At 28.7% G+C, this 14410-nt stretch overlaps 1 protein-coding gene across 1 annotated transcript; it reads right to left on the bottom strand.

The window, feature by feature from the left end:
• Positions 1–3218: 3218 nt before the first annotated feature.
• On the bottom strand, positions 3219–5373 carry LOC127138490 (cytochrome c oxidase subunit 6b-2). Its single transcript, XM_051064953.1, has 4 exons — positions 5261–5373; positions 4539–4627; positions 4377–4458; positions 3219–3452 (listed from the first exon to the last, which is right to left on the bottom strand). The coding sequence occupies exons 1-4, from the start codon at positions 5267–5269 to the stop codon at positions 3399–3401; spliced, it is 234 nt and encodes a 77-aa protein (XP_050920910.1). The 5' UTR covers positions 5270–5373; the 3' UTR covers positions 3219–3398.
• Between the last annotated feature and the right edge of the window lie 9037 nt (positions 5374–14410).

Here is a 14410-nt window from a genome sequence, read left to right as displayed (position 1 = left end):
CAATGGCGCTAATGCAGACCACCAAAGTCCCAAAAAAGTGCATTAATCGGTACTTTTAACTATGAAACACAATTCTCACAATGTATCAACTATCAACATGCACAAACTAAGCATTTCAATACCTAATCATCCATTTCTACAACTTTATACAAAAACTCCAAAAAGTTTACAATAATAAAAAACTTACAAAAAGTAAGGAATCTTTGAAATTGATGTAGTTGAATGAGCTCTTTGATGTCGTCCGGTGATGATTGAAGAAGCTTTGATGTTGCTTGATTGATTTTGAGACAATGTGATTTTGAGAGAGTCTTAGATAATTTTGTTTTTTTAACAAGTGAGGAAGAAGAATGGTTCTGACACATTATATATAAGCAGCTTCTGGACATGCATCTCCGTAATTTTTTCACATTAAATCAAATTTCTATTGAATTATGGCACGTTCGGAGATATATTTCTAAAATCTAAAGACTTATTTTTATACTTTCCAGTGATGCATTAATAATATATAGATTGCATTCAAATATTTTCCAAAACTTAAATACCCTTTGCTTGAATCATGGTGAAAAAAATTCAAATATTTCCACCACGAGGCCTTCCAAAGATTTTTTTTTTTAGTTACAGACAATAACAGAAATATATCCATGCGGTTTTTAAGGACTATTTTCAAGAAATTTTCCTTTGATTCGCCTAAACCTACTTAAGATATCACTTTAGCTGTTTGAAAGATGGTTACTCTTGACATGAAGATCTTGGTAAGTCAAACCTAAAATAAAGAAAAATACTAGCAATCCATCAAGTAAAGAAAATGTTCCACAAAAAAAAAAGTATGGCAAAAATTCTCTCTATTGTCGTCATATTTCTCTTTGCAATGTTATTAGAGGAAAAAGAAAAATTAAATAAAACGAGAGTTGTTTGGATGAAGATTTGAATTATGAAGATGAACCTTTTTATTTTGATTTTATTCTTTTTTTAGTTATTACATGCAGGTACATATATAATGAATAATAATTTTGTGTTTAACAAAATAAAACAATAATAACTATAATTATAATAATTTTATATTTAATAAAATAATATTTAAATAATTTTGATATTTATTAACAAATATTAATATCACAGTTAAAGGTAGTATTAAATTTGTATTTGAATATTCAATAAACTATCATGTACCAGATTTTATATGTGAATATTCACAATACAGTTTTTTTTCATCCCTAACAAAAACATATTTAGTCTTATTATTTATAAATAAAATAGTTACTGATTAACATAAATATAGACATTAAGGGTTTCATTGTTTTATTTATTTGTTTACAAAAATTGTTTTAATTTATTTTAAAGTGTGATTAGTACTAAGCACTTGAATTAAAGAATGATGTTAGTAGACTGTTAATCCAAGTGCAAGGTTGTTAATTGTAACTTGTTTTTAAAGTTAGTTAATATATGAATAACTAGTTAGTTGGCCATTTATAACTAATTAACTTTTTGTTAGTTAAATATTATTTTCATATATATGCATCATCTATTTAATATTCACTGCATTTCCAATATTATTTGTAAAAGTTAAATATACAAGTGGTTATTTATAATTTTTATTGTCCCCTTCACAAGAATTATTTATATCCACCCACTACTTTGAGAATAAAAATATACCAACATGAAAGTTACTTTAATCCTGATAATACTTTATAATGGAAAATTATTTTTCAAACTTTCGAAACAAACATAAGAATGAAGGATTCCTTTTTCCACCCCTTAGTGATAAAGAGACATTAGTGAAATGCAAAATTCGTCTCATCCATAGCGGTAAAGAGTCATTATTTAATGAAATCTAAAATTTACTTTTAAGAATCCGAATATACGCACCTAAAATACAATATAGTCCCTCTCTTTTAAAATGACTGCAATTTAAAAATTTTGTATACGTACTAATTAAATGATACAAACAAAAAAATAATAATCATTTGTATCTTTAAAAGTAAAAATGACAGTAAATAATTTTTATTTACCCTTTAATGCTGTTGAATTAAAGTGATCAAGTCTTCTATTAATTATCATTCAACAAAGTATACCTGATTTTTATTTGATTTATTTGATAAAATCATCCTTTCATTAGATATATTTATTTTTTATCCTTTCACTAGAATGGAATCACCTTCAAGACATTTATCATCTCTATCCAAAGGGAGAAGATGCAGACTACACTAGTTACACAACTTTTCATGATTCAAGCTCTTCTACATAATAGCTTTCCTGATTTATTTCGAAATTTTTAGTATAATAAAGATGGCCCAGTTACAAAATATTATGGTGTGATGCGTCCCACGACCGAAACGTCTTTTCCCTTGGAACTTGGTTAAAAAGAAAAGAAGAAAAATCCCTTCCTTTACATTATTACTCACAATTATGACTGACAACATATGAAGCACAGACTCGAACTCAAACACAGGATACGACACAGATACGAAAGACTCCGTTAATGTAAAAAATATAGGACACGGACTCAATTATATATATTTTATATATTAATATACTAATGCAATTTATAAACACAATTTATTAAGAATTTTAAATGATAAGTAAAATTTATATTTATTTAAATTTAATATTTTCAATCAACGAAAAATAACATAAATCTATCAAAACAAAATGATAAAAATCATATCATAGTCATTACATGGTGAAAAGTCAATACCTTCAAGAAATCCACCATCATCTAATTCGTGTGTGGTGAAGAATAAAAACCCAGAAATATCTAAAAAAAAATATAATTAAATTTTTCAATAGAAGATGGAGAAGATGAAAAAAACCTTGTGAACACCGAAGCATAGGTATGCGGCGAAGATGAAAAAAAATTGAGAAGATAAAAAATCCTTGTAGACAGAAGAGTGGAATATGGAAAAAAAATTCTATTTGTGTTGTTTTTATGGCAGGGAAGTGGAATATGAAAGGTAAAAAACTCTTTTAATTCATTTTGAGATAGGTCGTATCTTTTATTTGAAATAAGGTGTCATATCCGTGCCCGCTACGATTTCAAGTTTTTTTTTCATTGGACACTTCAAAAACATGTCGGATACATGTCGTATGCGTATCCGTGTCTGGCACGTATCCGACACGGCGACACGCCGTGGGAATGGTGTGTCGGAGCTTCATAGCTCCCGACTTATTTGACCAATTTCAATCTTCTCAACAAAGAAAATGATATGAGAACCATGGCATAAGCTTAAAAAGCAAAATGGTTTCAATAATTTGTGGAGCAACAAAAATCATAGGCTGCATTATTGATCAACACCATGAATAGGTGAAGATACTCAAATGTATTTAAGAAAACAAACCAACAAAATGTTTTAAAAAATCTCACTTCTCAGAAGTCAGAAAGGTATCAAACACACATGCTTTCAAAGAGGACCGGGGAATGTTCCATTGTCCCTCTGTTCATTCCACTTCTCAACCTACAATAATTTGCATCAAAAATGAAAGATCACAACCAATTCATCTAATTCAAATCATGTAACTACAAAGCATGAAGATTAATTCAAGCAACCATGGCTCTTGGAACAAGTTAACTTCACTGAGGATAAATGTCTAGGAAGGGAAATCCTAAAGAGCTAGACTATATAAGACATAGTTGCATTAGTCATGGAGAAAATAAGTAAATGTACTTTGGGAAAAGGACCAGGGGAGTGAGGAATGCAAACTAGAAAAAGGGAAAATTACACTGATAAAACAAAATGCATAAACACACAAAAGTTCAAACATTTGAAAATAGGATGTGAGTGTGTGAATCGTGCAATGGCCATTCAGTCAGAGCCGTCTTTGAGGGCGTGCAAGATATAGACTACTGCACAGAGCTCAAAATTTGTCGCTGTGGTTAAATAGTACTCACAAAATATTTGTCACGGTAAATAGAGTCTCTTTTTGTTTTGTCACAGTTAGGCTATATGACTAATTTACACAGGGCCTCAAAACTGATGAAGACTATCTTGTAAAAACATAGATAGACAACTGCATTGACTAGTGATACTTAAAGTAAGGGTGACCCACATGCAGAAAAATTAGAGAATCAAACTGGGAGTTCATTGGTTCGTTTCGCAACAACAAAAAGTTATAGTTCCTAAATGTTTAAAATTAACTGATGCAAAGGACTAACTCTCATGCATGGTTGAACACCACAAATCGCATTAAGTTTTGCTATGACATCAATCTTCACATTAAAGTAAATTTGCAGTCTTGCTATGACATCAATCTTCACATTAAAGTAAATTTGCAGTCTTGCTATGACATCAATCTTCACATTCAAGTAAGTTTGCAGTCGGTCCCAACCAAGTAAATCAAAGTTAAGATGCTTGCTTATAAAAAAGCTAAGGAGTTCTTACCCATTCACCGGGGCAAAGAGAACGGTAATATTTGGCAAATTTCTCACATTCGCCTGAGTTGTCACCTTTTACTGTAACACACCTGTAATTAATGCCAGGCCTAAATTAGAGACTTAAAGAACAATTTTTGCTGAATCATATAGCCAGAGTCAGGAAATCCACCTATGAAACTCTATGTAGCGAGTGAAACAGTGTCGGGTTTGATTAGTTGTAGGAAAACGAAAATCAATAGGTGCTGTTTTTAGCTCAATCTGCAAGGAAGAAACACAACATCATGTCAGGAAAAAGACAACACGATAAGATAGAAAGATATCAGCTACATTAAAATTAAAACTCAAATGAGATAAAACGTATCATAGCAGAAAGATAGTGAGTGATATTGTATCATACCATATAGTTTTAAGCAATGAAGATATAAGCATGTCTTAAATATATGATCCATATAAATGAAGAAAATGTAAACAAAGACAAAACACACATCTTGATCCAAATTCATACCTAAAATCAGCGATTAAAACAAAATTCAACCACTCGTCTACAATCTTATTAATTTATTCAAACAACAATGAACAATTGAACCGTGGGAAAACCAGCAAAAACCATAATTTAAAATCCAAAAACACGAAATGCTACTCTATTCATGTAGAGAATTTAAAAAAAAACATGCAAATTCACAATTTTACGGTAAGGGAATATTCATGACGGCAACAAAATGATTCAATAAATCAGCGAGAGAATACACACAATCTTTAAGATATGAATATGCATAACCTCAAAAGATAATGAATCAGTACTTTTTAACAGCGAAAAAAGAAAAGAAAATTGAATTGAAACCTAAATGAAAACTCGATGGTGATTGAGTCGGAATCGGAGAAAGAGCGTACCTCGGCCATGATGAGAGAGGAAGACTCGAAAAACAAATCAATGAAGAAATGAAGAAAAATAAAAGAAGAAAAAAAGTAACTTAGAAATACTAATAAATAAAGAGAAAAAGGATTGTGATATGGGCCTTAAGGAAGGCCCAATTATGATTGATTAATGAAGGTTGCTTTTTGCACCTTCTTTTATGAAACATTCAAAAAGTTGTGAACTTTAAGAAAAAACAATTGATTATTGATTAACCAAAAGGTATTTAGAAATCACTTGGCTTGATTTTCATTTTTTTTTTAATTTTTAAATATTTTTTGGTGTTTGAATTGGAGTCCAATATTTTTTATTAAATTGAAAGAGATTCAAATCATTTTATACAACTGCTCTTAAATTTATTAATTTCTATGTACACCTGTGAATATTTGTGGTTGGTTAAGTTTTCTTCTTTTGAGAATATATAGCAACACTGATTTATATCAAAATAATTAGTTTCAAGGAAGAAAAAAATACCTCTAATTCTATATATGAGAAAGTTTATTTTTTAAGTTAATTAAATAATTAATATATCTGAACTATATATGAGATATATTAATTATTTAATAAATTTAATAAAAAAAATCTTATAAAGAGAATCAAAGGGAATATTAAATTTGTTATTTATTAAATTTTCACGGTATTTCATACGAGACAACTATAACTTTCAACTTTGATTCATTTTGTTTGAATATTTTGTTTAATTATGATAGATTTAAGCATATGACTTATAATAAGATTTATATGATTTTATCTTTAACTTTAATTTTATATTCAAATATGTATTTCATCTCTGTTTTTTTAAGTGTCACTTTCTTAAAAAAATTATTCTTTTTTAAATGTCATTTGTAAAGTTCAAAGTAATATTAATTAGATTTTTGTCAAAATTATCATTAAATAATTATTAAAGAGAGAGAAAAAAGTAAAATGAATAATAAATAGTTAATGGTATTATATGTAAAAGAAAAATTATTGTTTGAAAAGTAAGAATAATGATTAATTTTTTTGATATGTGTAAAAAGTAAAAAATGACACTTAAAAAAGAAAGAAAGAAATATATTTTAATAAGATTCAATTGTTCGAGTTCATCCTTGATTTGTTGTTTATGCCTTATAGAAAGAATATGAAAATAGAATGTAATAATTTGTGTATATAGATTAACATTCATGTGACCATTGATCGACAGGTGCCACCATTGATTCTGGTGTCTCAACTGAGGAAATATCATTCTCAAGCTCTTTCTGAGTTTCAAAAACAGTTACTTAGACTTGTTTAAGGTCCTTGTATTTACTTTGAAGACTCTGTTACTTTTCCAGCATTTCAGAAAGACAGATTTCAATATCAGAACGAGATAGATTAGAGAATACCTCTTCAGAATCGGAGTCAGATTCTGATTCTGATAAGACTTTGTCTCTTGGTTCCTTAGAGCTTGTGGGATCCTCTGTGATTGTCATTAGTGCAACATTGGCTTTTTCTTCATCAGAATCTTCTTCTTCAGATTCTAAGTCATCCCAGGTAGCCGTCAGGCCCTTCTTGACTTTGGAGAAGTTCTCCTTGTGCCTTCTATCCTTTCTTTAGTTTATGACAGTCATTCTTGTAGTGGCTTGCCTCCTTGCACTCGAAACAAATAATTTCTTTTCCATAAGTTTGCTTCTTTTGATCAGATGAGAATTCGAAACGACCAACAGTCCTTCTGACTCCTTTGAATTTCCATTGACCATTTTTCCTGTGTTTTCAGAGTCTGTTGACTCTCTTTGTGATTAGAGACAGCTCATCATTATCTTCTAAATCTTCATCAGATCCTTCTGATTCTTCCTCAATTTGATATGCTATAGTCTTCTCAAGCTTGGATTTTAGAGCTATAGATTTACCTCTCATCTGAGGTTAATCTTCTTTCAATCTCGTGACTTCTTAAAGAACTAACAAGTTCTTCAAGACTGATGTTGTTGAGATCCTTAGCCAGCTTCAATACAGTTACCATATGTCTCCATTTTTTGGGAAGACTTCTGATAATTTTATTGACATGAACAGTTGTAAGATACCCTTTGTCCAGAACCTTAAGCCATGCGACAAGCATCTGAAACCTTGAGAACATGGTCCCAAGTTTTTTCATCATCTTCCATCTTGACAGCCTCATATTTCTGGATTAAGGCCAAGGCCTTTGTCTCCTTTACTTGAGTGTTTCGCTCATGAATCAATTTCAGAGTGTCAAAGATGGATTTGGCAGAATCTCTATTTTTTATCTTCTCATACTCCGTACAAGATATAACATTAAGCAATATTGTTCTGGCCTTATGATGATTTTTGAAGTTTTTCTTCTGTTGATCAGACATGGATCTTCTTGCTAAAGTATTTCCTTCAGCATTTACTGGGTGAACATAGCCTTTGACTACAAGATCCCAGAGATCAACATCGTAACCAAGAAAGAAACTTTCTATTCTGTCTTCCAGTAGTCAAATTTTTCACCATAAAAAATAAGTGGTTTTGCACTGTAATGATCTTTATCATTATTATTAACAACGTTAGCAGCAACCATTGTTTCTCACACAAATGGATTGATACTGAACACTCTGAGGTGTTGATAAAACTATCATCACAATTAGAATCGGAGCTATGATTCCACTTGAAGGTGTGAAAAACACAAGAAATAGGGGGTTTGAATTGGGTTTTACAAGCAAAATCTTTTTCCAAAACAAAAACACCACTAACAAGTTTAATAATGAAGAGATAAAAACTCATATATTTTTATCTTGGTTCGCTTGAAACTCAAAGTTAATCCAATCCACCCGCCAAGGTGATTTACCTTATACACAAGGACTTAATCCACTATAATCAAGAGATTATAATAAATACAAAGAATAACTTTTTTTGTCTTCTCAAGGATCCAACTAAACCTTAGTCTCCTCAAGGACTCACAAATAACAATTTTCTTTGTCTTCTCAAGGATAACCTCCTTAAGGAATCAAACGAATTGTTTGAATAATAGTTTATGTGTTACAAGATGCTTCTACACAAGCAGATTTTTACACAAATGAATAACAAACACTTAAAAGAAAAACTGTATACAAAGAATGATAGTTTTTCACAAAGAAAAATGTTTGTCAAAATACTTATGCAAAATTAGTGTTTTCTTCAAGTCTCAAATGCATGCTTATATAGAGAAGCATGTGACGTTGGAGGGTAAAATGGGGAAAGTTCCTTGAGCGGATGTTTACTGTTGGATGAGAAATGAATGATACCACGCACTGTCCTTTCGCCCACAAATTCAGTGACATGTGTATGTATAGTACTGTCCTTGCCCACGAAATCAGGTAGTGGGAATGTTAATCGATTTATATTATGTACTATTTGATCACGTTCTTATTTGATCTTATCTTTAAATTCATTGGCTTCTGATAAAAGATGATTGAATCATGAAGTGAAGAAGTAGAGAGCTATATTCAAAAACTTCAGAACCTTAGGTCAGAACCTTGACATCGTCAGTAGTCTGGCTTGAGTTCTGCAGTATCTTCAGAGTCTTTAGAATCCTCAGTCAGAACCTTGATAACTTCAATTGTATGTCTTGAGATCTTCATAATCTTCAGCTGCATAACACAACTTCAAAAGTTTGCCATTCTTCAGAAGTTTGATGATCAGAGTCACATCCAGAAGCAAGAACTGAGAGAACATTGTAGCAGCAACATAGAGTCTTCTCAGAAGCTTTTGCTGGGTGAAATAACACAGAAGCAGAAAGAACATTGCATCAACAATATTGACGTCTTTCAGAACTTCTAATTGTGGTGCAGAAGCGGATTTGAAATGCAGAATTCAGAAATTGATGATGTTGCACATCATATGATCAGAATCAGAACTGGTTGTTAAAGCTACACAATAACAAACCATTGGGGTACCAAAATTATTCTCACACAAATACAACATTGTTATCATCATTAAAACTCAAGGTATAGATGCAGAACCAAATCTTGTTCTAACAACATGCTCATATACATCAATGCACAACAAAACCAATGCGTTAAGACCCCTATCTAATCTTAACATAATGCATTGACAACTCAAGTAATCCCCTATCTGCATTACCATACAAAAAAAATCGCACATGCACAACACATTATAATTTAGTGCAATTCAAATATACAATCATTCTCCTCAATTAGACTATTACCTCATACATGCAACAACACAATAATCATAATTAGCATCTCACAATATCATGACTTCGTCACACTTGTATTTCATACAGCAACATTAATATAATAACATCATCAGCATAAACATAATTCATGCTCATACAATAACATATCATCATCACAATTCACCGACAATTAACACAACATCCTCATCACATTTACACATACTCATCATTCATCAAGTAGCTCATAATATCGATCAAAAATCATGTTTAATCATTACGTCATGCCAAAATATCATTAAACAATAGTTAGCATTGTATTAACGATACTCAGACATCCACGAAACCCGAAAAATCTAAATCTTCCATTTATCATCATCAAACACAAGTATTTACGCATACTTAAGGTTCATGGTGGGTTACCCACCACGGGCATGGCACCTGCCATGGACATCATAACACAAACATGTCACATGTGTGACGACTAGTTCCAAAATTGAGCCCGGGCTTCATGATGGATTACCCGTCATAGCGATGGCGCCCATCATGACGATGGCGTCCACCACACACCTGCAGAATGCAGAATTTCATTTCTGTTATGTAGCTCATATCAGAACTCAGATTTTCCATTCTAGGTACTCAAATCGATCAGAAAACAACAGAGAATCAATATATTAACATCACACAACCTATATCTATCAATTAGCAAGCATAATCATAAATTATTCCCCCCTTTTATCATGATCCCAAAACCCTTAAAACCCAACAATGGTGAAAACATATTAACACCTCCTAACAAAAAATCTCATACACACATGTACACAAATTTCATCATGAAAAACAGACTACAACACCAATTAATTATCAAATTTCATATTCACATGCAAACACAACCAAACATGCACAATTATACAAACCTATTGAAGGTTAAGGACTCCTCAATTCTAAGCATATACCGATTATTGAATTCATTCCCCCTAACCTCAATTTCTTGCAAGAAATTTGAATCTGAACCGGTTTGAATGTTCTCCTTTCACCCAAAGTTCAAAGTTCTCCTTTTGCCTCTAGCCTCTTTTCCAAATTTTCTACGTAATGATAAAAACTCATAAACTTAGATTATGTTCCTAATTTATATCATTAGGGTTAATCTAGTTAAAATTACAAGCTCACATTTCACTTACTAACATCCTCCCCTCTATTTCTTATTATTCACACTTTGAGCCCAAACCTTCTTTTTTCTCATCTTAATTAAATAGTTCAATTAAAAAACTATTATTTAATTATTAAAATAGATTCTAATAGTTCTAGCAAACCTTTACCAATCTCTAATCACTCTCCACACTCTCACTTCAAGGTCACACACCCCTAACACGCATATTAATTTAATCATCACATATAATAATTAAATTAAAATAAAATTAATTCATGAATAAACACATAAAATAACAATTCAAAAAATGGGGTGTTACAAAAACAACTTTGAACATATCAACTATATGCACGTAATAATCTTTTCGTATACTATGACATGTGAGCAAGGGACATGGAAAGTTTGAAATTTTCCACACATACATATCTGTTTCCTGAGATCAATGTTGAAATATCAAGTAGGTATACCCTTGTTATGATTCACAATTTCTTTGATTATGAAGGAGAACCTCTAACTATCAAATTGCATAACTTTATGAGTATTGAATTTGATTACCTCTTCATCAATCCCTTTGATGCAATTATTAGTGTACACTTGTCTGAAATCCAATATTTTGGTCAATATTATGTATTTTATTGGTTAATAAAATAATGAAGTTGGTTAATAAATTTTCAAAAAAATATATGGTTAATACAATATATTTTTGTATAACTTTATAACATATATTTTTGTGGTTAATATAATAATAAAATTGGTTAATGAAAAATATTATATTTTTGTTACAAAAATATTTTTTAAAAAAATATTTTAATTTAAAATAAAATTTTAATATTATTTTATTAAAAAAATATTTTCCCGTATAAATTTGATGAAGAGTATTTGATGTAAGTATTAGTGTAAGATATTGATGTAAGAATAGCATTACCATTTTTCAAATGGTGGCATTTTGGTCAAAGTTTTTCAAGTATGTGGCATGTAAGTTAAATTTTCTTGTTCGGGAGTTTGAAATGGAGGAGAAGGATTTAGAAAAATAATTTTTAAAAAATACAGGGAAATCTTTAATATTATTTGGAAAAAAAATATTTAAAATAATAAAGTAATACTTATCATTAATATATTTTTATTAAATAATATAATAAATATTATATTTAAACAATTTGTTTAAGCCGTCCAAAATTCTCTTCAATATAAATCTTGATCCAAAAAAAGAAATTTTTGATATTATGAATAAAAACAATCTCTCAATCAAAAAAATTCTATTTTTTTTCACTCAATCCTTTTATTTTTCAAAGTCCCGTCTCCCTTCCCCTACAAACTCGCAATCAAATTTTTTTTTGAAAAATTAATAATAAACAATTTAACATTCACACGAGCAATTTTAAATTCTTTATTTTTTATGTCATTTGAAATTCCTTAAATTTAACTTAAATAAAATACTTCATAAATTTATATCATTTTAATAAATTTTCATATCTACTTTTAATATATAAAAATTAATTACCACCATAATTACTTAATTACCCTAATTACAATCCATAATACAGCTACTTTCATGTTCTTATAAGTAATTTCGTACTAAACTCTACTTGATTTTCTTTAAATGACAAAATAAATATTTAATTGTATAATTATATGTTATTAAATTATAACTTTAAAATTAAAAATAACTATTTAATATAGTTGATTAATATTAATTGAGTAATTTAATATTATTGTTAATTTACCTACCAATTAATTATTATTATTGTTATTATTATTATTGATATTTACTTATTACTAATTTTGTCATTTCTTTAAGACCAATTATAAAATCATATTAGTATTATTGTCAAATGAATCTATCATTTTATGCTTTATAACATAAATATATAATAAATGTCTAAGCCTACATCATTTCCACTATCACATATCCATCAATTAAATAGAATTTATTTATTTTTCTTCATATTTTTTATATTTAGTTTATAAACCATATTCTTAAAATAATCTATCAAATAAGTTTTGTGATACATACTTTTTAAAATCATTAGTTATTGTGTGAAAAATACGTCTTAAATATTTATTTTTATTTTTATTTTTAAAATCTAAAAAATATAACATAATCAAACAACCTCATTATCTAATATTAATTTATATGTTTGACATGTATGTTTTCTAGCATAAAACTTATAAACTCATATGACAATAAAAAAATTATTTTATACATTTTCTATGAATCAAGACAACTTAAAATATAAATGCCCTCCGGACCGAGACTACTTGATTTTCTATTATTTTATTTATTTTTTCTATTAAAATAGACATGCCCTACGGAGCGAGATTACTTAATTTGTATATCTTTTATGAATTTTCTTATCCATTACTATATTATATTTATTTACTATTTATAAAGATATTTTCGCGATCCATGGGAATCCACATGTAGATGACTATTTAATTATTTCATTAATTTTTTAAATTAAAATATACATTTCTGACGGGGAAAGACTACTTAATTTATATATCTTTTATATACATTTCTTAACTATCACTATACGATATTTATTTACTTATTTACATTTCTGGCATTAGAATTTATTTACTTATTACTAATTTATTCATTTACTTATTACTAATTTATTTATTATATAAAAATATATCAAATAAAATTTTAAATATATGTTGTGTCATTAGCATTTATTTCAACTTTTGATTTATTATTGATTTTTTATTTCAATGAATTTTTCTTTAAATATTTATGATCATGAAGAAATTAAACTATATTTTTATTTACTGTAAACAGTTTTATTGCTTTTGATTTTAATACATTTTTATTATAATTCGGTATACAGAATGTACGTATTTACTATAATTATTCTGTTGAAAGGATAAAATATGTTAGTGCAAAGATAACAACGGTATAAGATTCAATATGCCAGCGTGTTATTGCAAAATTACATCTATGTAAAATTCAATTAATAATAGATTGACATTGGAATGACCCTATATTATTGTTCATAATAAGTAAACGATTTTAATTTATAGAGTTTGGATCTCAATTAAATTAAATCAAATAATAAATATACTATTTAAATTTTAAAAATATTCTTATCATATATGGCGGGTAAATATCAATAATAATAATAACAATAATAATAATTAATTGATAGGTAAATTAACAATAATATTAAATTACTCAATTAATATTAATCAACTATATTAAATAGTTATTTTTAATTTAAAGTTATAATTTAATAACATCAAAGGTTGGATCCTTTTCAGCATTTTGCCACACACCTCTATCAAATTTATATACTCTTTTTTTTTTCAAGGTTATTAGGTTTGTAATTTTATAGTCATCTAAATTTGCAGTTACATTAATTTTTGAATTATTTTTCAGTGAAAATGAGTAGAAATGTTGATTCTGTGAAAGACATCAATGACTCAAAAGAAACTTGGCGTCTTGCTGTTCGAATAATGGATGTTTGGAGTGTTGTGAATAATAAAGGTATTGAACATTTGGAGATGATTGTTATGGATTCCTTGGTAAATTGCTTTTCTTTTTTTTAAGTATAGATTTTTGTATGATAGTTAGTAATTACAACAAAATGCTTTTTTGTATAACATATAAAAAGAAGATTATTTTTATTTTGTTAGGGTGATCGGATTCAGGTCCTTATTCGTCATGACCATTTACTGAAATGGAAAGAGGTCATTAAGGAGAATATGACCTGCATTATAAACAATGACAGTGTCTATAACAATGATTTTCAGTGGAAGGTATGTGATCATTCAAAAAAATTTGTGTTTCTTGGTGGTACCACAATGAAGGCAATCGAACTTCAAAATATTCCACCTAAAGGATATTTCTTT

This window comes from Lathyrus oleraceus, chromosome 4 (assembly GCF_024323335.1).
Source record: "Lathyrus oleraceus cultivar Zhongwan6 chromosome 4, CAAS_Psat_ZW6_1.0, whole genome shotgun sequence".
In the NCBI taxonomy this organism is placed as follows: Eukaryota; Viridiplantae; Streptophyta; class Magnoliopsida; order Fabales; family Fabaceae; genus Lathyrus; species Lathyrus oleraceus.
Note: the sequence above shows the minus strand (reverse complement) of the source record. Positions and strands in the feature narration are given on the sequence as shown.

Bases quoted from the DNA above. Each gene is read 5' to 3' on its own strand.
- LOC127138490 (XM_051064953.1), bottom strand. The intron at 4,459-4,538 runs GTGGATTTCCTG...CATTAATTACAG, and splicing joins CGCTACATAGAGTTTCATAG to GTGTGTTACAGTAAAAGGTG. The intron at 3,453-4,376 runs GTAAGAACTCCT...AAATTATTGTAG, and splicing joins CTCTTTGCCCCGGTGAATGG to GTTGAGAAGTGGAATGAACA.